Genomic DNA, 27,183 nt, shown 5'->3' with positions numbered 1-27,183 from the left:
ACCAGAATCGACAATTTTGAAGTGGATTGAACCATGAAAACCAAAACGATACCTTTGTCTACGACTTATGTGTATTCCTAATTGCGTGCTGCTTTGATACGAGTAAATCATCCAGAATTTAGAAAGTTCTTTGAAAAATATCTCGACCAAAACAGAAAGCTTCCTGAAGAGACTGTCTTAAGACTGTCGTAAAGTACCTTGCTAAAATTTATAGTGCAACAGTTCACAAAATAAGAAATATTTTATTGGATTCTAACATATGGCTTGCAGTAGATGAAACGCTTGATGATGTTGGCAACTGCGTGGTAAACGTAATTATAAAATCACTAGATGATGCATTACAAATACCATATTTACTAGGATGTAAAGTCGTCAAACTTGTAAACGCTAAAACAATTGCATCTGTGGTTGACGAAAGTTTAAAATTTTTGTGGCAGGACAACTTTTCCGAAAATTTCAATAATTTTTTAATATTCTGTACTGATAGTGCTGCGTACATGATTGCAGTTGGCAAAATTTTAAAGAAAAACTACAGAAAAGTAAAGCACGTTACTTGCTTAGCTTATGGGTTACACAGAGTCTCAGAACAGGTACGGTCGGAACATAAATTAGTGAATTCTGGCGATATCAAATGTCAAGAATTCTTAAAGTCACCCCATCGCGTTCGGTTTTTAAGGACCACGCTTCAAATGTGCCTTTAGCACCAGAACCTATAATAACTAGATGGAGCACCTGGTTAAATGCTTGTATTTACTACGATAAACATTTTGATGTTATTTGAAACATCGTAATGCAATTGAACACAAACGAGGCCATTGCTATAAAAAAAAAGCTCAAGCACTGTTTAGGAATGAAAATTTAAAGGACGAGTTTAATTTTATAAAAGAATCTTACCAAGTTATACCTGAATCAATAGAGAAGTAAGAGTGTACAAAAATTCCAATAGATGAAAGTTTTCTGACAATATACATAGTAAGGAGTACATTAAGCTTGAACGGAAGTAACATTGTGAGAGAAAAGCTAGAAATGGTTTTGGATGGAAATCCGGATATCGATATAATCAGAGAAATGGCTTCAATGAAAGAGTGTAGGTTTACCCTAAAACATGCAACGCTAATATCAGTAGATGTTGAACGATCATTTTCGGCACACAAATGGGTTTTTAATAAATTAAAAAACAAATTTACCCCCAAGAACATGGAGCAAGTTGCCATAATTCATTCAATTTACAACATGGACACCAATTTAAATGAGTACGATGAGGAAGATTTTGAATCCTATGTCCCAGTCGCCATTTGCAATTAGGTAAACATCGCAGTAGATACTATAATTTGTAACTACATATTATTTTTCTTAATTATGTATAGTTATTTTTGACATAACAGTTACGTGAGTTTCCTGGTGATAAATAAGAAGTATTAATGTAGGCACATGATTTTATTATTTTTTATGTAGCCAATTAATGACTGTCCCATTTCTGGGTAATGGCAGGCCCTCGTTTTTTCTCTAGACTATAGCTCAAATTTTCAATTCCTTTTTCGACTGCCTTTGCCCCTACTTATAAAAAAAATTATTTTTAGTCTAAAAACTTTGGCACTACTTGAATAAGAATTAAAAAGTGTAATAAATATGTCTTCGAAAAATCATGTAATCGTTAATCATTTAATCATAAAATACACCTAAACGACTCCATTTCCCGCTCTGTTCAAAATGCCACCACTTGTCCGTACGCTACTAATAAGTGATAAATAAATAATAAATATTATAGGGACATTCTTACACAAATTGACCGAATCCCACGGTAAGCTCAACAAGGCTTGTGTTGTGAGTACTCAGACAACAATATACCTATGTAATATACATACGTAGAAAACATCCATGACTAAGGAAGAAATACCTGTGCTCATCACACAAATAAATGGCCTTACCGGGATTCAAACCCAGGACCATCGGCTTCATAGGCAGGGTCACTACCCACTAGACCAGACCGGTCGTCGATGTGATATAATCCGTTAAAACAGTTTTATATCACGAGTACTTCTCGCGGTAACTGAAGACTATAAAAAAATATTGTTAAGCCTTTATTAATTAGAACTTATGACGACATATCCTTAACCTGTTGCCTGTTGGTAATTTGTCCTAAGTATTATTTATGGGTGGCAGGAACGTATTCAGGCAGCGAGTCAGATGAGATAGTTAGTGAATAATTTTATTTTAACAGTTATGTTAGAATTGAAATATCGGTAGAGACACAATTTTCTAATTGACACTCGTTTGTGAAAAAGGAAGTTACGAAGAATAATTATTAATATAAACTTTTAGCATAGTATCATTATGTTTATTACAGAAACCAAAATACCTTAAGATATATAACCGCTGTTTTTTTTTTTTTCAAAAAGGCATTGTTTGAGAAAAGTTATGACTTAAGCAGTCTACGTATGTAGGTAACATGTACTTACGTGTACCGATATATATTTGTGTCGTGTGGTCAAATGTCTAGTTTGTCAATAGCAATTTGATTGAATAACGAGTCAGTCGACTCGTTTTATGATGCGGGTGACATAAGTTACATTTTTACCGACTTCATAATGGGGAGGTTACCAATTACTCGAGGTTTTTGGTTTTTTTTTCTGTTCTACGTTCTTGCTCGAAGACGGCTGGTCCGATTGGGATTTTTGGGTTATTTTACTCCACAGTTGTAGTAGGCATTTCGTGAAATTCTTGGTTTGTGATCTATATGTACTAGTTTCGGGCCTTGTTTTCGAATATGAATTTAACTTATCAAGATTGATAAATTATAATGATAAAGTATTGGTTGCGTGCGATCGTGAGGCGCGGCGAGAGACGCATTGGAATTCGTATAAAATTAGTATATCAATATCAGAGATAATATCAATTATCGGCTTGCGCTGGTTTCATAAAAGTTCACCTGCCCGTGTAGCCAGCATACCAAGCGTTAACGCTCCGTAGCGGACGAAATGCAACTGTCACTGGCGCACTAATATGGAAGAGTGATAGAGAGAGATGACTACGCTACGCTACAGAGCGTTAACGATTGGCATGTTGGCTACGGGCTGATATTAGCACGGCTATAAGGTGCTAACAAATTAGTTACGAATATTTTAATAGATGGTGCTTTACATTAAAACAAGTTTTACAACTTTACATTAAGGCAAGTTAATGCCGCAGGGAGATAGTTTTTAATTATTTATTTTAAGATTAGTTTATATTTATTTTTAGATTTAGATTTTAAGTTTTATAGGTTATATAATGTGTAATTACATCTATTGTTAATGAGAGATTAAACTGGTTTTAATGACTTTGTGTGTAACGTATTCGATTAATCATCAAACCTGGGTGTAAATAAGTAGTTACCGTACTGAGAGTACTGTAAAGTGTGACTAGACGACCTACTATGCATTGGGGCTTGTACCGACTGACTTTCCGAAATTGGCTGAAATTCAACAAAAAAGGCTGAATCTCCTACTCTCAATTTGTCGGAATATTTTTTTCTTTCCACAGAGCCATCGACTTTTGCCACGCGAAGCATTTTCATGACAATGAAGCGTTGGAATAGATACTTCGGTAGCTTTGTAATTTTCCGAGTCATTAAACGTTGTGAGAGGCTCATAAAGACTCCCCACGTGGGCCTGCGCGCGCGCTTGTTTTTTGCCTGGTAGCACGTCGTTCATCATTGTGCGTTTATTTATTATCACTCTGGCCTTGGCCGTGAACGGACGCGAGGACATGGCGTGGGCAAACGCGATGATTACATACAGAGTTAGTCGCGATGTAAATTAAGATTGACCCAGCAAAAAATGCACATTGTACTCGCCGCCGCATGGGGCGGGCCGCAATCAACAATATTTTAATCGGTGCTCGGCACAAAAACTAAATTAATATTAAAAGCTGATAGATATATTTGTGGTTATTCCCGTGAGTTACAACTCTTATGTCAATTCGTTGTATTGCAATATTAACTATAAAGTTGCAATACAACCAACATGCTTATTGCTTAATAATTAGATCATTGGTCCATTGGAAAGAGGGAATATCTACCTGTTATTAAATCCTTATAATTTTATTTTTAAATATATATATATATCTTCCTGACTGACATACATTGTATTAACAATCATTAACTACTAACTTATATTTTCCAAAATGCAAGTACATAATATACGTCTTAACTTAATGCTAGGGAAGTAAGTGCATTTATCCTGAAGGAATGCAAATTAGAATAGTTAAAATTCATTTTGGCGACACAGTTCACGTCTTCACCGATTTATCTGTTGGCGAATTGCTTCATTGCGCATTTAAGTCATATTTATCCGTTACTACCTTGGAAACATTTTATGTATATTATATAGGTAACCGTGTAACCGTTTACATGCCCAATCTAGTTCTTAACTTAATAAATCTTTAATATGACACATCGCAACACACAATCTAACCTAACCTTACTGTCCTCTTGCTAGACAAAATTGAATTTCAAACACGTTGAATAATTGTACTTTGAATACTTTTATTCGTTGTCAATTCAAAAGAAAACGTAGCTCCGTGTTTTGATCTTCGTCAAACCCATAGCATCCGATATTAAAATTGTAAAACAGCCCCCTGCTGGGGCTATTGGAGCGCAACGACAAACGATCATCAAAATAGCGTGACGCCAAATAAAGTAACCGTGATGTCATCCCATCAGTAATTATAGTAAAAGTTCGTGACCGTGGTTCGCCTCGCAAGTTTCGCAGACGTGCATTAAATAATATAATTATATGCTGAAGCAGATGAACAAACCATCATTCAATAAGTAGGCATAGCGATATTCGATGCGATTAAAAAATAGAGATATATACGTTTTTGGTAGCTAAATAAAAGTATACCATACAGCCAGGCAAGTGTTAAAATAAGGAGGAGAAAATACAGGGTATCTTGGTTATGTCTAACCATACTTTGAGGAGTTAATGGGTATTATTAGGTAATTTGGGGTAGGCCCCATAGTAAATTTTGTTCGGTATAACCTAAAGGATGGCCCGGAAAAATTGTAGCAGGTAGGTATGTGTACAAGTTTATTAAAACAGCAGTTTGATGAATCTTTATTGCAAACATAAAAGACATTACAATCATGAAGGGACTCGCGTTAAGGAAAAAATAATTGTTTTGATCTACACTAAAATCTTACAAATGTATCTTATCGACGAATTATTTGTGCTAGAAGACGTGAGACAATTAGCCATTCGGCAGTTTAAGATTTAATTTGCCTTTTTTATTCCCAAATATTTAGGTACTCTTAATTAAAGCTTGCTTTCATTCAACAGTTAAACTATTTCTGTCTATTCGGAGAACCTTTTATACTGTTCGAGATGAATTTCAATATTTAGTAACTGAAACTTATCGACTACCGAGGAGATTTTGCCGTGTGTTGTTCAGAATTTATTACAAGGGGTAACTTTAGGTATATTTTTTTAAATGATATTAAAGGTAATCAAGATCGGTGACTTGAATTTTCACACCGGCCTACTGTCTACAGCTTTATAAGGCGCAGGTGCGCCTACACATAGAATACTGTTCTCATCTATGGGCAGGGGCACCCCAGTAGGTACCAGCTTCTCCCTCTGAACTACATCCAACGAATAGCGACTTGAATTATCGACTGCCAGCGTATTTCGGATCGGCTTGACTCTTTGGCGCTGCTTAGAGATGTGGCTTCGCTCTGCATTTTCTATCACAGCTCTGCATTTTCTATCGCAGCTCTGCATTTTCTATCGCATGTATAACGGGGAGTGTTCCGAAGAATTGTTCGTATTAATCCCTGCCGCTTCTTTTCGCCATCGCCCTACGGGACAACATTTCCATCCTCACCACCTAGATGGTTGGTAGTCCTCAACTGTGCGTTTCTCCAGAAACTTCCTGCCTCGCACAGCTAAACTGTGGAATGAACTGTCGCTTGCGGTATTTCCGGACCGATACGATCTTGAAACCTCCAAGCAAAGAACGTACTCCCATTTTAAAAGCCGTTGGTGTTGCGGGTGTCCATGGGCGGCGGTAATCGCTTACCATCAGGTGATCCCTCTGCTCGTTTGCCTCATATATCATTTAAAAAAACTCATGCACCTATTCTGACATTCGGAAACGCTAGATGGTGATATTATTTTAAATTAGTCGGGCATAGAAAATGTTTCGCCGCTACTTTTTTCCGGGCAACTCCTATTCATACTCAGAGTATGGTGAGACATCAAAAACACCCTGTATGTCCGCAACTTAACTGCTTCAATCAATAAATCTGTGTACGGCCCTCGAATATTATCGTTTAAGCGAAAAGCAGTTCAACCTGGTCAAATGCATTAATGTTTAGGACAGTAGAGCCGCCCACTGCTGCCTATCGCATGCGCACTTTGTTCGCCAATCGCACATCCGCTACATGTAGCCTGTCAATTGTCTTTGCTACTTGAATTAATCGCTTGCAATTATAATCTCTCTACTTATAAGGATTCGTTTTTTGCGCAATCTTAAACTATTCTTAATGTTATTTATATAGACGACAAAAAGTAACACCAGTGTTTACGGAGTTATTGCTGAATATTTTCGATCTTGTTTTGACTTTCATTGATCCTTCTTTTTAACTCATCTACAAAAAGGTACGAATCTTACGCATTCGTAGAACTCGGTAGTGTAATTGTCGCATTAGCCCAAAGTGATCTAACTATCCCCCATTTTGAATACCTTCGACAACGTCCTTTAGTAAATACTGGAATTTTCTACTTCAAAAACATAAAAATACAATTGTGAGTTTTATTTTTAGGTATTATTCATCAAAATATCTTCTGTATACAATGTACATAGTGCGACGAGGGGGGTAAGTGATACGAGGGTAATAATTCCCGACAGTCGCAGGCTGGAGGGAATTAAAGACCCGAGTTTGCAATATTCTTACCCCCGGAGTTACACACAATGCTTTTCATCACACTTGCGAAGAAAAAACTAAATTTTAAACGACATATTTCTAAAGTACGGTGACATATCAAACATTTGTCCGCCATATTGTAATTTCTTTACAGGTTAGCATCGAGGGCACAGACCTATTTGGCATTCAGCCACGATTAAAAATTATGTAAAAATATTTTAAACGGCTGTTAAATTAATCAAATTATTTAATTTTAAACGTAAACAAAAATATTTAATTACAATTACAAACGTCAGTATTTTAAAAGTAAAACTCATTTATGTTACTTGGTCTGTATGAATAAGTGACATAATAAAAAAAAAGCTATAACTCCCTAAGGAGTTGTATATATTTTTTCACAATCCATAACTCCCGCGGGAACAAAATAGGCCTTTGTCCTTTAGTAGGTACACCTGCATGAAATAAGAACTTTTTCGAGCAAGTGTGATGAAAAAATAATTGTGTTGCTGTTGTTGTAGCAGTCTTGCTGCTTTTGCGAAATACGTTTTTGTCGTCAAATATTAGCTTTATGATAAAATCACCGCCGGAGGTCATCGTCCTAATCTTGTGACTTTATTGTCGGCTTAATGATTTATAACTTGTTGTCGTTTTAAATAAATTATGCCTGGTTTTAGTTTATTCGCACAACACTTAAGCAGCACACCAAAATTCCTTTCAACACTGCATATACTAACAAAAGGCGCAAAGATATTATATGTATACAAACCGTACAAAGAAAACACGTATTTTCATCTAGATTTTTTGTCTTTTTGGGCCCTTATTTGTACAACAGGTTAAATTCAAAATTAGACTTATACCCACTTAGCTATGTTGGTTGTAAGAATATTCTACGACGCGCCCTTCAAAAAATGACATACGATGATACAGAGAACTTACTAATAGTCGTAAAATGATTTCTTACTGTACTTTGATATAGAATACTTAAATAAGTTATTTTGTTAAGGTTATCACCCTACCAGATTTTTATTGTGTACTATTTATAGTTATAATTAAGTAAATAATTACAAATTAATTAATATGGTCCTATTCTGCCTGAAACACAGGAACTCCTAGTTCAGGCATTTGTAAACTTTTCCTTATCCTTAATCCTTAGTCTTTAAGTGCTAACACTGTTTTCAATACTGTTTTCACTAAAATTATTTGTATTTTGTATTTGTATTTGGTCCTCATATTTTCTAGAATACCTAAACTTGTTGGGTGCCGCCATTACGCCTTTCATGTTTACTTGTAACAACAACACTCATATTAAAAATATATGCAAAACTCTAATTATTTTTAATCAAGAAAAAACCTTAAGACTTGAAACAGAAGTTAATAAATTAAGAAAATTGCAATACGTAGATGCAATGACTTCATACGACTGAGTAGAACGATAGAAGACATTCGTGCGTGTGCGTTGAGCAGTCTGCTCACGCAGAGCAGCACGATCCGAGCGGCGAACTCAGTATTTTGCTCGTTAATCCAGAAGGACAATGACAACTTGTTGTAAACGGCTCGGTCACGTATACTGACGGAATTCGTAAACACGTACACCAAATGACGGATTATTAGACGAATCCATTTGTTGTATCTGTAGCTATTTCTTTATGTAGCTATCGTTTAAATTTCTAAATCAACAATTAGTTAATCTAAGATAGTGATATTGTTCATTTTTATATAGTGTAGCATAGTTGTTTTGCTCTAATATGAGATGCAATAGCTTGGATATACCGGTTTTCGCTCCATCGGCTCCTCAGCGTCTAGCGAAGGTGCTTATAGTAAATGGACTGAAAATGTTTTGCAATTGGAATTGATTAACCCTGTGCCCTTGGGCCGTATCACATTATTTCACGCTTACAAATAATATTGAATATCCCTCTATTATTAACACCATTGACTTCCTTGTTATTTACCGATTAAATTTGCTTCATTACCGACATAAAAGAACATTTCTTTGTATCGTACCTATGTGTGCTGTAATGGTCGTAATCTTTTATTTATCTCTGACTAGTAATTGCCTAAAGAGTGGATGAACATTTGGATAGTATATATTCACAACGCAACGTACATCCGCTGCTGGGGAACCGTAAGTTGTAGTGGATAGTGATCATAGTAAGATAAAAATAAGCCCCTGTTTTGCAAATGTAGAGTCATAAACTGCGACGCATCTTCACGGTAGCTCACGACAGACGAACGGAGAAAGCCTTATCTCATGTATCGGAGCGCGAACAATGTGAAGAGTATGTTGATTCTTATCATTGAGCCTATCTAGCTAGTGCTTATTCGACTTTCACTCGATTCACCACTCGCATGTTGGTTCTTGCACCATCTTGTTGTTTGGCTTGTACCACCTTGTTAGCGCTGTCGGAACTCGTGACGAGCCCGAGAGCTGTCTCGAGAAAGTCGCTGCGGTGCGAATCTTTGCCTTATGCAGCTATCAGCATCCATAAATGGCGATAACGAAACGTCACGCAAAGCCCCGACAGGGTGAACAAACTCGACGTACCTACTGTTGTTTACCTCAAAATATGTAAAAGGACATCCTTTTAAGAACATATTTTTTTTACATTAAATATTCAATAAGCCGTGGGTAAAGAGGTACATACATTGTGACGCTGTGAGCTATGCCCGTTCGGAGGGCGCCGGTCGCGCATGTTAAACCAGGTCTGTCGTGATTTAGTGCAGGGCCGCGGCTTGCACGCAGCCCACGGCCCTAATTACAAAGTGTAATGAGGCGACGCCCGCGCGCCCGTTGCACCGGCTTCACGCCTCTGCCACCTCTGCCCGTCCTCTAGCGACTGCTAGCATCGATGAGTCTTCACCACTTGACAAATCTCACCTATCCTTTAATTTGACGATTACTTATATAAAACACACCATCGGTAGGAAAAACATGAACAAGAACTTTGCTTTAAAAAGAGTGGCTTCATTAAAAAAAAAACACTTCTATTTTTAATAACTCATCTTTTGTAAGGCTTAGAACAGAAAATACAAATTAAGTAGGTAACATATTTTTTTATTAATGCAAGCCGTAGGGATTGTTGGATAGCAACAATTAAATCGGTCGTGAATATTTATGTTAATAACAAAGAGTTTTTTCACGTCAAATTAGTTGTATTATCGAATTTAGCAAGATCTTTGAAACGCGCGACATCCAATCTCATTGAATATGGTATTTGAACTAAAGTCTCTATGACAATGTGTACAAACAAGTCACACCCACCGGTGAGCCCAATACCGAACTCGAAACTATTTTGGTCTATATGTCGGCAGGATGATAGCAAACTCACCACAAAACACTTGGTAATAAATGTGTTTTATCTTATCTATCGTCTCTTCGACTGCAAGCCTATTACGATGGCTACGTTAAAATATTTTTTGTTGTGCCTGTCACTAGCTAAGATGTGCTTTTTCATAATTTGTTGGAAAATTTATTTTATGTTTATTTCCGGATGAGCTGCGCTCTGCTGATACAGGGTAAAATCATTTATTAAATGACTTCCATTTTTAAGTAGGTAGCTTTTTACTTGTTTTTATTTTTACTGTATATACTGTTTTTTTTTAAACATAAAAATATATATGTAGTTACAACAAAAATTAAGAAAAATACGTGGTCAATAATAAGGGAGACAGCTGCACTGATGTACCTAAGAGCATATTATCCCATCTTCCTAATAATTTGTAAAGGCTTATCAAATCAATAGTGAATATCATAAATTGTATATCTTCTAAAATCACGTCCTAAGTCCAAGCAAACAAGTTGTTATTAACTGAAATAAATTTTACACATATGACAAGTTACTCAAACGTTGGCGTATTGATTTGCAAGTGCCGTTATTGTAGCAGTGGGAGTTTCCCTATGTAACTCGCAATTTCTCATTTAGTGTGCAAAGTAAGGGAAACAATAGATAGGTTTTTTCAGTTGTCTTTGTTCAAACAGTAACAAATGTAAATCGAACTCGAGAGATGTTAGCAAGCGATTGCATTATCAAACTAGCAACTTTTTGCTCCCTCCGCGAATTATGAGGGTTCGCTTATTGCAGAATGTACGCCTTTAATTGCGAATAAATCTACAATGTACTCTCGGGCACGAGCAACAGTAACGGTATGGATATTGGTAGGTTTTTGCGATTGTTCGGGAGCTTGCAAATTAATTTTTTCTTCGTTCCGATGTTCAATGGATCAGTTGTTTAAAATTAATAGCGGTAAAGCGGTTCATTTTTTTAATTTTTTGTTTCTTTTGTTGCAGTAACTGCCACCTTGCCACCACAGAGGCCTTGGATACCCTTAACGCGACCTAACAGAACTCGTCCTACATGTAAGTACATGACACCTCAATTATTTTTTAATTATATTGCACAATTTATCTCAAAATACAACAGCTATTCTTGATGCTCATCACAAACCATCACTTACTCGTAGTTCGATTAGTGTGGTTGGCAGCTTGAAATGTTTTTATTTTATTTACCGTCACTTCAAGCTTAGTTTAGAGCGATATGCGCGTTTGCGTACCTACATGTTTTAATTTGCAGTAGGCCTAATACGTTACATGTTTCTATAAGATTCTTAGCGAGTGGATCATTAATAAAGTGTCATAGTGGCACGATGGGCGCGGCGCACGCGGCGCGTCCCATAAATATAATCAACCGCGGTCCGCCCCGCCATCACTATGGTAATGTTCCCATACGAGAGCTCCGGGATACAGGATCGGTCCCGATCGTGACTCGTACATGAATCTTTCATACGTGCCGGTACCGTTATATCTGTGGGTATACGAACAATTGGTAACTCACCGTTTATATACACACTGGCTTTAAACATTTAACGTTTGTTTTGATGTCAATATCGTGACGTTCGCGATAAGCGAATATGGAATGTCATGGCATATCGAATTATAGGAATAAGCTTATCTGCTTAATGACCATGGCATAGTTACTTTTGAGCCAAAATAAAAAGCTAGGGTTATTAGCAAGTAAATATACTAGAAAATTCCTTCTAATTGGTTTAAGAGGAACCTCAGCGAGTGTTATAAGTAGGTATATATATATCGGAAATAATTTAGTTCGCGGTTTTTGTAGTCACACGAAGATGCCTAGATGCCATGGTAAAACATCATCATCATCTTCATTTATTCATTTGCAAGAATAGCAACATATAGTTACATTGTTTGTTTTATGCTTCTTTTGCGTACCTACCTAATCCGCAATGGAGCACACCGTGATTAACATGATTTTTGCATGTATCGTATTATGGTTAATAATGGTCCTCGTACCATAAGTATAGAATCAAAGAAAATTGAGTATAGAGGCGTATTGTAAAAGTAAATTTTGTAGTCCACTAAATTTACTGCTATCTTTCGAAACAGGCCGTCGGTGGCAAACAAGCACACGGCGCGGCTGATGGTAAGAAATCTACGTAGCCTGTGTACGCCTGCAACTTTTAGACCCGGGTACGTCCTTAAACTACGTCCAAAAGAGAGGTAATGGGCATTGTGAATGTCAACTCGCTTTGTGTGGTAGGGCACAGCACAGCGGATGCCATTCCAGATCTATAGCAGAGCCCAACTAGGGAAGTACCTCCACCTTACAGAAAACCGCAGCCAAATAATACTAGACCCTACTCATAGTCTTGTGTTCCTGCCGGTGAGTAAGGTTGCCAGGGCTCAACGAGGGTGCGGAGTGTTAGGGTCGGCAACGCGCATGTAACTCCTCTGGAGTTGCAGGCGTACATAGGCTACGGTGACTGCTTACCATCAGGCGGGCCTTATGCTTGTTTGCCACCGACGAAGTATAAAACAAAAAACTCCAGAGGAGTTACATTCGCGTTGCCGACCCTAACACTCCGCACCCTCATTGAGCTCTGGCAACCTTACTCACCGGCAGGAACACAACACTGAGCGCATGACATATGGCTATTTGACCTATCCATGTTCTTTCACTGATATGTGTTATATATCAAACGGTGTCGCCATATACTCGAGTATAGGCCAAAGGTAGATATATCGCCATCTATTCGAGCATATGTTTTTCTTAAATTTTCGAGGCCTTTTTTTTCTTAAACTTATACCGAGTTATCTTTAGTACCATCAGTTCATTTATCTGAATATGTGTGCTATTGATACCAATTATAAATAACAAAACCGGTCTGTATTTTTTTTCTACAAGTAGGTAGGTATATAGAAAATCTTACAAAAAAATTATGTTTTCAATTTATGTTATATATATTATTGTCGTTTGATGTTTTAAGTAATGAATTTTGAACTCATTTAAAAAATATATTTTAATTTGCCCGGTTTAGATGGATGATATTTTGTATTAAATCCGTCTCCTATGTCCCACTGCTGGGCACACGCCGCCTCTTGGTAACCAGAGGATAATCCCTAATGGATTATGGTCCCCATGTTGACCTAAGTTCCAAGAAACTCATTGGTACTACCCGTGTTCGAACCCGCGATCTCCGGATTGAAAGTCGTTCTTATTAGACCCCCTACGCTCATGCAATTTCCATTTATACTGCATTTAAACATCGTTTATTTACAAGAGAAATTTTTGAATTGAGGTTTCAATTGTATAAAAATGGGAGTTTTGGCTCTGCGAAGAATTTCACCTATATCACTTTTTACGGTGGAAATAGCGAGCGCGACTTGGTGTACGTGCTTATTTATGTTTTTGCGAGGGGTGTGATTGGGCGTGTAGTAAATCTTGAGCTTCAGTTTTACATAAGTCTCCATGACCCTAAAGGTATCTCCATAAATCAACTCACATTTTCCAGCCAAGTAGCCATGTTGCGCGAAGAGTTATACGAAAAGCATCTCATCAATCTCAATCGACGTAAAGAATATGTAACGTATTGCGTAAAGAATGAGATATTTTTAAATTTTACTTTTCAGCAGCTAAAATATCGACTCTACTACATTCCAAAAAAAAAGAGGACTCAATTGATCTTTTAAATGTTGTTTAGTGCGTTCAGTATTAGTAAAATACAACATTTGTGCATTTTTAAAAATATGTTTAATTTAACTTATTAGTTCGCTTTTTTAGCATTAGAAAAAAGGTAAACAATGTCAACATGTCTTTTTATTGACAAAACAATATAAATGATCGTATATGATTTATAATTATTACATATTTGCCGTGAATTATTTTCCAAGTGTTTTTCAATAAAACGACGTCAAAATCGCTTACCTCCTTTCTAATGCTAAAAAAGCGGAATATAATTACATAGGTAGGTACCTACTTTCTGCGTTGGATCGGGTCATTGGAAATTCATACATTTGTCATTTATGATTTAGCATAGTTATTGAAATATCAAATTTTGTTTACTACAAATACAATAGCGCTGATAGTATAACAAAGTGTCTTACGCTGTTCTGCTAAGTGTCACAATCCATGATTTAGGTATGCAGTAGGCACGAGTGGTGTTTTATTTATTTGACAGTAAAATGTATTTATTCTTCACGCAGTTTTGTCTCAGCTGTCGCAGTTGTGTTGGTTCCACTTGCCTCCCCTTTCTGACGCTTAATTTCTTGTGGTAGAATTAGAAAATTGATTTCGAAAGGCGTCAACTTGTACCCATATGTCTAACGCGATCTGTTGCAACACTTAGCACTTCCTATAATAATATACTTCTCCTGCGCTCCCTGATTGACAAAGAGCGTGGCCAATAGATTTACGCATACTCGTAGTATGGTTCCAAAGGGCGCGGTAGGATCATACAACACTGAAAACGAAAACTAAAAAGTCTCTTGCTTTTCCCGGCATCATCTGCTTAAGGCATATTTCAAACTGAAAAAGCATACATGAAAAATGTGTCCGCTTGTTCTTTTGCTTATGAAATCCCGCTGAAGCTTCAGCCCTAGAGCCCTAGATGTAGATGTAGATGTAGTGTAGGGACGCCCGGCCGGAAGCAGCCGGGCTGTCGATTGCGTGTTGCGTTCATTCAGCCCAATTCCCTGAAGTTGGAGCTGCAGGTTACTGTCCCGGCGGCATTCCCATACCAATCTCCTCAAATCTTCTTGTTTTCCTGCAGAACAGAAGGACATCATTGAATTCGACCTCGTTTAGTTCGTTTTCTATTAGTGAGTCTCTACCGAATGTATTATATCGCAGTGTCGCGTACATGATACATTCTGCTAGTAGATGGAAGCTAGTTTCCTCCTTACCACAGTGTGGACAGGAGGCGTCTCTATTTATCCCTAGAGCCCTAGTCACAAATTCTTCAATAAGAATAACATTTCGTGCTACTCACTTCAAGTGCGCTGCCCAAATTGCCCAATTAACCGTGACAGTGGCAAGTACGTGCCTTATAGATAGGTAATGTTTGTTTCAATACGTACACAAATAAATATGTGTTATTATTTTTTGCTTCACTTAAAGATTCTGTCCTTTGCAAGCAAATATTGCAATTTCATATTCTACTAAGATAAAAATAAAAGAAAAAGCTATAGGTACCCAATTCTAACTCCTCAACGGAACGCTGACTTAACATACGGTAAATCATTCACGTAAGGCCTGATGCTATTCTCGTGGTAACTGCAATTGCATTTAACCCATTACATGTGATTAATGGCCATACATGAATCTTACAAATGCGATCCGTACTTTCCGCACACTCATATATTCCCAAGAGAAATCCTATGGCTACACAAACCCTTGATACAGCCGACGAACTTTTTAACGCAAACAATAGGGCTATTATGGTCGGTGTTTTATCATCTGTCATTATGCCTGTCACGTTCTAACAAGTATGCAAGTGCGAGAGTGTCGCATAATATGACAAGTGATAAAAATGCGACCATGATACCGCCGCTGGACTTATTTTTATACTTCGCAATCTCGTCGTGCAGGAAACGTTTATTCTGTAAATTACTTTGTATCAAAATTAAGATATTATCACATATCTTTTGTCAACTCAGTTTGTATAACATATTAAAAGTCGTATTATAAAATATTTTGTATTATATATACATACCACCTCATTAAGTAAGTATACTAAATTCAACCTAATATTTTTATACAAGAACATAAGGAGAGGCTGAGAACAAAATAACATCATTTACATATCAAAATGTAAGTTTGAATTGGCTCTAGATATTTGCTCTGACCAAAACCTTTTTACATTAAAGTTGTCTCGATAGAAAAAATCACGAAAACACGTCTAATTTTTCCTTCATTTAAGTAATAAATCGTTTGCCAAAATGGCAAATAGGTTGGGTCATTTGCTATCTACTCAGGCCTCAAAAAAGTCTTGTGCCTACGGTTTTTTGGGTTCCGTACCAAAAAAGGTACAAAAGGTATCGGTACCCTTATGGTGCGACTCGGTCCGTCCGTCCGTCCGTCCGTCTGTCTGTCTGTCTGTCTGTCTGTCGGTCTGTCGGTCACATCTCTAAATATCTCGAGAACCACTTAAGCTATCGATTAAAAATTTGGAATAGTTGAGAACAACGCTCTCACTTGAGTTGTTGTTCAACTCTGCTCTCAGGCGTCACTCTGCTGGATAAGATTAGAAACCAGTACATCAGGGGCAGTTTCAAAGTCACACCGATACTTGTTGAGAAACGTCTACGGTGGTACGGGCACATTCAAAGACGACCTCCTGAACATATGGTCAATGTAGCCTTAGCGATGCCTACGACGACGCGAGGAAGCGGGAGACCACCTGCCACTTGGTTGACGACGGTGGAGAAAAGCCTGAGAGAGCAAGGGATTAATGACGCACACCTGGCACTAAACCGTGCAGAATGGAAGAAGAGGACAGGGAGGGCCGACCCCAAGTAAATGGGATAAGGTCTGGGAAGAAGAAGAAGTTGAGAACAACGCTAACCCATTGAAAGTATTATTTTTTATTAACTATGGAAAATACCCAATATGAAGAAGAGGCAAAATTTCAAAGTCTAGTACCTAAAACTAGGTCAAGTGGGGTATCATTTGAAAGAACTTAAATTGTACATTCAAAAATAATTATTTATTTATTTTTCATATTGAAAAAAAAAAAAATTATATATATATATGAAGGGAAATGTGAAAAAAAAATACCATCCTCGGGACCTATCTCCGAGGTTTACCGAAGAAAAATTATGAAATTTTTATATATTATCATTATCAACATTGCTATAAATTTTACAGGAAAATATAATTAACAACCTTTTTCAAAATAAAAGAACAATTTTTGCGCATCGCGCAATTTAGTTGCCGACAGACGGCGCTGTACACAATTATACTTAGTATAAGTTTTTCTGATAAAAAAGTCTTTATACACGATATAATTCAAAGTTTGTACGGAACTCACGGTGCGCGAGTAAAACGAATACAGTAGGCACAAATGCATGTGTGATTTACGAAAACATTGCATATCATTATCAATTATGAGCCTATTAGTGCGTCCTATACACAAACTTGGCAAGTTAATTAAGTTCCTGAAAATTTTTGGCATTATTTCACGCCATTACAAAAACAAGATTTCAGGAAAACCTTGTTTTTGCAATTCGATTAACATCGACTTGGCTTCGGCTTCGTAAAATTACTCGTCAAACGTAATAATTAGAACAGATGTGCGCTCTCATACGAACCAGCCATATGTTGCATTGCACTGCTCGATGCACCGCGTTCAATAGCGCCTCGATCCGCTGCAATTATAGCCTTTCTTATGCAAATTATTATGAACGACTACGGCTCTATGCTGCAATCGTAGAGAATACCTGTCAATGTTTCGCTCCACCTTATGATTAACTTTCTGTTTATATTATTCTTCAAACAAGTTGGTTCACAATTTCAGTCTACAAGATAAAGCATACCAATAATTAAACAAGAAACCTTTGTAAATGGAATGATGATTCATTATTAGCAAAGGTGAAATCTTAAGCTGAAGCCGAGCAGGCACGTTTCAAACACGATCGTTAACAACGCCTTGTTAGCACCTATTGAGTTCTTACGATATACTGCAGTTTGAGCGGCTCGTGCCGCTACCAATAATAACACAATACAAATATTATTTATTGCTCACCAATATGAAAAGAACATAATGATATACAAATACTGCACTTTGCTCTGTTTGAGCTTAAATATAAAATAAATAAATGTGACCGAAACCGGCAAAACGTCCCACTTTGTCGCTTGCATAAGGACAAGATTTGCTTGTATCTTTATATCATACGAATAACCTGTCAAGGTGTCCTTATGGCAAGCGACAAAGTGGGACGTTTTGCCGGTTTCATACACAAACATTAAGGGACAATCTTACACGGATCGACTTAGCCCGAAACTAAACAAAGCTTGTTCTATGTAATGGGTACTAGGCGACGATATACATACTTATGTACATGAAAAACATCCATAGCTCAGGAATAAATAAATAACTTACTTACTCCGTTGGCTCAGCGACCCAAAATGAGACTTGGCCTCCGACACAAGACAGCGCCACTTTTCTCGGTCCTGTGCGACCTCTCGCCAATTGTCGACTCGAAGCTCGCGCAGATCCGCCTCCACCATGTCGCTCCAGCGATACCTAGGGCGTCCGATAGGACGTCCTCCTGCTAGGCGACCCAGGTACGCTCTTTTTACGTTCCGATCTTCGTCCATTCTCTCAAGGTGGCCTAACCAACGGAGTCTGTGGGCTCAAAACACACACAAATAAATGCCCTGACCGGGATTCGAACCCGGGACCTCCTGCTTCATAGGCAGGGTCACTACGGTCAAGTTAGGATTTCTAGGAGGCCGTTTATTAATAGATTGAATAAAAAATAGTTTAATTTCCATAAAAAACATGACACGGTCAAAGAATAGTTTATTCTCTATATCTCTCGCGTCGATTGATGATTCCTAAGACGGTTTTTTTATGTGGAGTAGCTGTCACGTAAAAAGTTTGTACTGTTTGGAGACATTTTTTGGAATAGCACATTAATTTACTTATTAATTTATCATTTAAGTAATAAAAGTACGGTAAACATATATTTTTCAATTTTTTAACTAAGCCTTAACAAAATAGACTTGCAGGAACCGTCATACGGAGCATCATTCGACGCGATAGGTATTTGTATTTTAAACCTAACCATAGTCTTTTTTCTAGTCAAAAAATAATAAACAATATAAATAGGTAAGATTCGTTTCTGTTTTTATACACATCTCACAGCGAAGCTATATCATGAACTAGTATCGCGAGATGAATCCTACCTACTGATATCTAATATAATCGTATAGATATTATAAAAAAAATACAATATTAATTACGTATTGGAAGGCTGCCGACGTTTATAGTGTTTACTCACATTAATCACGCTTCGTTCCGTAGTAATTAATTATCTACTAGAATATGAGTTTCTACGTGGGCCGGGCTGCTGTGTTGTGGACGAAAACCGGTGCGTTCTGGTGTGGCACGATCGCGGTAGACACACCCACACTCATCGTGACATGCTTCACTTGCTCGACATCCGCCGCTACCACGCCTTTTCCGATTGCTTCTTTTTGCTGCACACATCACAGGACGCAACAGCCTCCGAACCCTGCATAACGTGCAACATTCTGTGAGTGGTATGGATACTATCGATCCATAATATTGTAGTCTACTGAAATGGAACCCTATAAAACGCATTAAGTTTGTCATACAATGGGCCTGTCCGTCAAAAGTAATGTAACTGCCCGTAGCGAGACACCTTCCTCCATTGTTCGCTGATCGATGCGATATTTACTCATACACGTAATATTTCATCATCGTTGTCCATTTATTTTGGAATGAAAACACGCACCCATATTTTAAAGAAGATTAATCTTTATTTTCATGCGGGTGTTCGCTTCGCTTTGTTTCCACTATAATGTTCTTAAAAAACCTGTCGTGTATTATTAATGCTTGTTATTTGTGCCGGGTCTCTTAAATTGCATAGCGCATAAAATAGACATTGCCAAAGTATGTGCTGCGGCAGCATTGTTGGTTTTTGGGTTACATTCACTCCTTTACGATTAGCATGAACGCGAATGCGCTTTATGATCGTTATCAATTTGTCCGTGCCACAGCTCTATGCCCATCACCTTCTATTGTCCTGTCTCTCAACTGTTGTTCTTCTGTTGCGACCTCTTTGTCTTGAACTTACACTACTGCATTGTCACTACATTTTCTGTTGAGTGACGGGGGCGCGATTAAATCCAGATAATTGCACCGCCAAGGTCTTCCACGAAGTCGACATTTAGACGGCTGGTTTCATCGTCCCAGCGCTTTTTGATCCGCGTAATGAGACGGGTGCGACTGCGAGCGCGCCGCGTCCGCATAAATCTGAGATAATGGCATGCAGCGTGAGAGAGCAGAGTCGTGCTACGTTAGTTTACGTAATAAGTGTATACGTTGAAACAGCCCAGCCAGAGGACCCTCATGTCTAATTTCCTGTCCGGTTTCTAAGAGGTAGTTGTTGTCTTCTTCGTACCTCATTTAGTACCTACCTACTTCTAACAGATTTGTATGTCTTTATCGTACTAAGATGCTTGCTAGCTGTTAAGCGCTTCCACACAATTGTATACGCCATTTTCTAATCATCGACAATGATTCTAATACATCTTACACGACTAGCCCCCGGGCTCACAAGATGACGGCTTGAGTGACTGCTAAACGGCTCATTTTCATCCCCATTCTAAAGAATACAAGTGAAACCCATAATTGTAGCACGCTAGGAAAAGCCGCGGAGTCACGATATCTTCAAGCGGCCCAAGATATGCAATTAGACAAATACTAAGACTATTCCGGCGCGTGCCAACCAGAATATTGTTCGGTGGGGAGGTTATAGTGGAGATGGATAATAGTACAACTCTGGCACGCAACGTGCGCTGCCATCGTAACAAAACGTCAACGTCGACTAATTGGTCTCGCAACGAACACTTGTCGCGAAACTGTAATTGGAACAATTGCTTGCCAATTAACTAAATGAATTTAGATAAATTATTGGAGTTGAGAATTGCCTTTACGTATTACGCGGTCTTTAAGCAAAAAAAAAAATCATAAAATAAGTTTTTATTTTATTGCTGAGCTAACCTACATAAGTATTTTGATAATATATTCGTTTGTTTACTCATTATTATAAGTTTGTTTAGTACGTAACCAATTCCCTACTGCACTTTAATTACGTATACGCATCAACCATCTATCTACGTGTAGGTATTTTCGAGTACAAAGAGCAATTTTTATATCAAAGGAATAGATGCCACCTACTAGATTAACATAACCAAATGAAGCTCAAAAATGTTGAAAAGGCGATAGATGCGCTGTTAATGCTTACATGGTCGTTTCTTTCAGGTATCTTTACGGTTATGTGCTACAACGTCCTCTGCGACAAATACGCTACGAGACAAATGTACGGTTACTGCCCCAGTTGGGCGTTAGAGTGGGATTATCGGAAGAAAGGAATTCTGGATGAAATTAGACATTATTCCGCAGACCTAATTAGTTTACAGGTTAGTGGTTATCTGCCTAATTTTACATATTTACAAGATACACTTTACTAACCGGCGTCACGACGGCGGCGCTTCTATACAAAATCTATCGCTAATCTTGACGCGCGTGTATGTACAAAAGCACTACCGTTGTAATGTTCTTAGTTTCTTACTTATTGCGATGATATAAAAAATATTTATCTACACTCATATCTTAAACCCTCTATGATGCCCTCAAAATCCGTAATAATGGCTAACATTACGATAAACTGTTTTCTTATCTGTGATGATGTTGTAATTGCTTCATAATTACATCAAAATCGATTTGGTTATGACATTCAAATTTGGAACATTTCTAAAAAAAAAAAAAAACAATTCGATATGACCTATCTCGCATGTTAGTTTGTATTGAATGATACGGAGATAGGCCCCCGACTCTAGTTTATCTCTGAATTAAAAAAAAAACTACGAATGTGTGGCATGCGTGAAAAAAGTTTTCATTTACCGCCATTTGACGTTTATCTTTTAATTAGTTTTAAGTATAGAATGAATATGTTTAATTTATTGATTTAATCTTTATTGCACAATACATGGAGGTACAAATGGCGGACTTAATGCCTTAAGGCATTCTCTACCAGTCAACCAATATATATATATATATATTTTGTGGTTTTAAAAGTAACTATAGCAGAAGTTTCGTGTAAAATGAGCGATAAAAATATTTCGGTGACGCCACCACATATCCGCGAGTTCCGCCAAGAGAGCAACGATGTCCCAACGTTGGTTGTTATTTAGGTTAGTGAATATATCATAGAAAGTTTATAATATCTGTGTAGATAAAATAGTGTATGTAATTGTACATAATTAGGCATCAAAGCACTCGTATATTTTAATGTCTTTTGTTACGTAGCAGTCACATAAACTACTATTATACCTAAATTATTACTGTGTTTGCAGGAAGTAGAAACCGACCAATTTTACAATTTCTTCCTACCAGAGCTTAAAAGCGACGGTTACGATGGCATTTTCTCACCAAAATCGCGAGCGAAGACCATGTCCGAGTCGGAAAGAAAATACGTCGATGGTTGTGCCATCTTCTTCAGATCTGCAAAGTGCGTGATAAGTAGTTTTATTACTTATATTTTCCCATTATAATTACTGCTACTGTTAATATTAATAATAATCTTTTTATCAATTAATTTTTAATGTAAATAATCTATGCACTTAATCTATGCAATATAAATTGTTTTGTCAATACCAATATAGTGATAAGTAATATTGTATTTAACTAATCACTTATGGACCTGTGATGTCCGAAATAAAGTATTAATAATAAATAATCGATCCTTATACTAATAAAATAAATAAATGTCAGTCTAAATACTTGTGAAAATAATAAGCAATATCTTTTTTAAATGATCATGGTGATTTTATTGCAGATTCGCGTTAGTAAAAGAGCACCTAATCGAATTCAACCAGCTCGCGATGGCTAACAGCGAGGGCTCGGACAATATGTTGAACCGCGTCATGCCCAAGGATAACATCGGTTTGGCTGCGCTGCTAAAGACCAAAGAAGCGGCTTGGGAGAACGGTAGGCACCTTACAATTCAATGTATATTGTAATTTACCGTTTATAAATACCATTGTTGGTCTGGATTGCTATTGTTTATTGCTTAAAGTTATCGTTTATGTACTTGGTTAAAACATTGGTCACTTTCACTCTTACAACAATATCGGCAGTCTATCTTGAAGACAACCATGATAAATCGTTAAAGGATAAAGTTGATTAGGGCTTTAAATTATTATGATTATATTTATTAAAAATATAATGCGCCAATGTATACTAATTGTAATTGACAGGCTTACCAACGGACTCGTCGATGCTCGGGCAGCCAATTCTAGTATGCACGGCACACATCCACTGGGACCCCGAGTTCTGCGACGTGAAGCTGATCCAGACGATGATGCTGAGCAACGAGCTACGCAGCATCCTGGACGACTCGGCACGCACGCTGCGGCTAGCGGGCCATCGCGACAACGTGCAGCTGCTGCTCTGTGGGGACTTCAACTCGTTGCCTGACAGCGGTAACTATTGGCAACTTTCTTATTGTCACATGAGCTTCTCCACGTGAAGTTGAGCCAGACAATGATGCTCAGAAACGAGCTGCGCAGCATCCTGGACAACTGGGCGGGCACGCTGTGGCTGGCGGGCCAACGTGACAACGTGCTGCTGCTGACCTGCGGGAGTTTCAACTCGTTGCCTGACAGCGGTAACTATTGACATCTTGCTTATTGTCACGTGAGCTTCTCCAGGTGAAGTTTATCCAGACGATGATGCTCAGCAACGAGTTGCGCAGCATCCTGGACGACTAGGTGCGTACGCAGCGGCTGGCGGGCCAGCGTGACAACGGTAACTATCGACAACTTCCTTATTTTCATATAACTATTGACAACTTCCTTATTTTCATATCGTAAACTTGACAAAGTAACAAAATGCAAATAAAAAGTGACGGGCATGGCAAAACTAAAACTTTCTAGCTTGAATAAGCTAAAATACGGTATGTTAATAAACCTAATCAAATAACCTGGAAGCAGAACAGTTTCATTTATTCAAACAACTGCTTGTGTATCCGTCATTTTGTTTGTTCATTATTTTATCAATCAGGGAAAAATATGTATTTTAATCTGAAATTCAATTTTCTGGTCCATCTTTTGTTTTCCTTATACAAATGCCTGACTCATTAGTTTCTTTTTTTAACCGACTTTAAGATTTCAAAAGGAGGAGGTTATCAATTCGGGTGTATATTCTTTTTTTTTTGTTTTTTTTTTTAATGCTTGTTTCATTTCTGGACTGATTTTGAAAATTATTTTTTGATTGAATCTATATACACATGTATATACAGATTGGTCCCGTTTTTGTCAAAACTCAGTTGAATCTATATATATACAGATTGCTCCCGTTTTTGTCAAAACTCAGTTCTGATGATGGGATCCATGAGGAATCGAGGGAACTCTTCAAATGTGAAAGGCATACATATAGTGATTTTTATATTTTCATCACCACATCAAGCATTTACATTTAAAAAGTGACATTTGGTGAAGTGGAACTCTTCAACGACGCATAGTTCACGATTGGCGATTTGTCCTCTTCGCTGTGTTTGTTAAGTAAATTAGATTTTCAAGACATTTTTTAATATAATATAATAATCTTTCTTTCACCGGTCTCCCTCATTGAAGTCGGTATTTTTTTTCTTAAAAATTATTTAGCAAAAATAACTTTTATCACGAACAAGTTATTATCTAAGTGTTTATTTAGTCACCTGCAATAATTTACGAGATGAATATATAGGTCATACTAAGCAACGTGTACTATGGGACCAACCCCGAAATCGCGAAAAAAAATTGTCTGTTGCATACATGTTGGCTGTCTGACCTTGACATTTTGTATGGGAGAGTAATTTTTTTTTCGCGATTTTGGTGTCGGTATATTCACGCCGTTAATTATTGCAGGTAACTAAATAAACACCCTGTATTATGAAAGAGATTAATTATAAAATCAGGACATCAATTGTTAAAGTTGAATCAAACTAACAAATGAGTTTAGCTTTAAGATATTCACGACCTAGATTTCAACGGTGGGACAATACAGAATGCTTAGTTCGAATTAGACGGGTCAAATCCTCGAGACAAACAGACCAATTAACGGTTTTCTCGGCAAATGGGCTTGTTTGTCCGTCACTTGGAAATAAATTAACGATTTCGGAGCGCGCCGCAGCCGCAACCGCTAAGGACGGTTCGCTTTCAACGTATTTCTACATTACTTAGAGAATGATGTTTACTTCGACGCTTTCATACGAAAGCAATTAGATTTATTGGTATGGTTGGCCGCGTTAGCTAAGATTTATTGCACTGATTTGAATGGAAGTTCTAAATTACATCTTACTTGTTTTGAAGGTTATTTAAAGATGTATGTGCAATCAACTGTTTAGGTGCAATGATCATTACTCAGCAATTTGTCTCTTTCCTGACTATCTACTAACTGTTTTCGAGGCCTAGTACCATTCCTAACAAAATATCAAAAGTTGATTCTAGTTACCATGCCTGAACTATGTTTGATATGATATGGTATCGTATATCTGGTATGGCATTAAAAAAAAATCAAGCGATTTTGGGCAGCTGTATCTCTGGACATATAAGATCTGTAGACCAAATTTGACTCATTTTGATGAAAATTTTGTCTGCTTTAAACTTTTCTTGGAGACTTTCGCCGTAACATAAGTCTTTAGTAGAGAAAATTGCCAAAATCAAAAAAAGATCGAAAATTTTATGGTTTTTCTATTTTAGTATGACCCGGAGGGATTTCAAGGTCAGAAAATTGAAGAATTTATCAAGGGCATTTTGGCAAAGGTCTATAAGCATATAAAGACACCGGTCAAGTGCGAGTTCGTTTTACTCGCGCACCGAGGGTTCCGTTCAAACTTTGAATTATATCGTGTAACTATAAATGCGAAAGAGTTTTGATCAGAAGTACGAGGGGCGTTCAATATATTCTCAGTATTGATACCTTCCGACCTTTTTTAGTAACTAATTTAATACTGGCCACTATGAGGCATTCATCGACATTATTGATAATTATTCCAAAGTTAGACTCGATAGCTTAAGTGGTTCTCGAGATATTTAGCAATGTGACAGATAGACGGACGGAAGAAGGACAGAGTTGCACCATAAGGGTCCCTTTTGTACCTTTTTGGTACGGAACCCCAAAAACCAGCTGACCCTTATTCAATGCAAGACATCACTCCTTATTAGGAACGCTTTCTTCTATTTTTTTCAAAATTGGGCCTACCAGTAATTTTGAAGATATGGGCGGGGACAGATAGACAGATACACGAGTGATCCTATCAGGGTCACGTTTTTTCTATTTGAAGCTCGGAACTCTAAAAATGCGGGAAAACTAAAAATAGTCGAGTATAAATGATTCGTTGTTTACGTTTCAGGCGTTGTGGAGTTCCTATCGGCCGGGCGCGTGTCGTCGGAGCACCGCGACTTCAAGGCGCTCGGCTACGCCACGTCGCTGCGCCGCATGCCGGGCTCCGAGCACGAGTTCACGCACAACTTCAAGCTGGCCTCCGCCTACAGCGAGGACATCATGCCTTACACTAACTACACGTGAGTGTTATTAGTACATAAGCGAGGGTGGTAATTCCCGACAGCTGGAGGCTGGAGGGAATTAAAGACCCGAGGTTGCAATATTCTTACCCCCGGAGTTACACAGAATGTTTTTCATCACACTTGCGAAGAAAAAACTAAATTTTAAGCGAAATCATTCTTAAATCCGGTGACATTTCAAATATTCGTCCGCCATATTGTCATTCTTTGACAGGTTAGGCATCGAAGGCACAGACCTATTCGGCATTGAGCCAAGATACATATTAAATTATTAACGGCAGTATTTTTAAAGTAAAACTCATTTACACTACGTGGTTTCTATGAATTCGTGACATAATTTAAAAGAAGTTAGGGAGTTATAGCTATTTTTTTCACAATCCATAACTCCCGCGGGAACATTATAGGCCTTTAGCTTCAGTATACCTGCTTGAAATAAGATCTTTTTCCAGCAAGTGTGATGAAAAATAAGTAATGAATTTTTTGTTCGGGACTCGAGAATATCGTCTGCCATTACTTTAGCTTCTCATCACAACATTCATTAGGATTTGTATCACGTAGAATACCTTCCTTACTTGTTCATAGAATCTGCCTAAGCTAATTCTGCACAGACTTTGACGTGACAAAGTGTGTAAGTTCCATAATAAACGTCATATTTTCATATGA

At 37.6% G+C, this 27,183-nt stretch overlaps 1 protein-coding gene across 2 annotated transcripts in view; it reads left to right on the top strand.

The window, feature by feature from the left end:
- LOC133516349 (CCR4-NOT transcription complex subunit 6) overlaps nt 1-27,183 on the top strand; it is a 195,366-nt gene that overhangs the window by 160,122 nt on the left and 8,061 nt on the right. For both annotated transcript variants that reach the window (XM_061849254.1, XM_061849255.1), the window contains 6 exons: nt 11,193-11,261; nt 21,215-21,372; nt 22,309-22,463; nt 22,791-22,942; nt 23,212-23,436; nt 26,349-26,520. In XM_061849254.1, the coding sequence (XP_061705238.1) occupies nt 11,193-11,261; nt 21,215-21,372; nt 22,309-22,463; nt 22,791-22,942; nt 23,212-23,436; nt 26,349-26,520 (931 nt within the window). The remainder of the gene's footprint in view (nt 1-11,192; nt 11,262-21,214; nt 21,373-22,308; nt 22,464-22,790; nt 22,943-23,211; nt 23,437-26,348; nt 26,521-27,183) is intronic.

Source organism: Cydia pomonella, chromosome 3, assembly GCF_033807575.1.
Source record: "Cydia pomonella isolate Wapato2018A chromosome 3, ilCydPomo1, whole genome shotgun sequence".
NCBI lineage: Eukaryota > Metazoa > Arthropoda > Insecta > Lepidoptera > Tortricidae > Cydia > Cydia pomonella.
The sequence above is the reverse complement of the archived record's forward strand: the minus strand, read 5'-3'. Positions and strand labels throughout refer to the sequence as shown.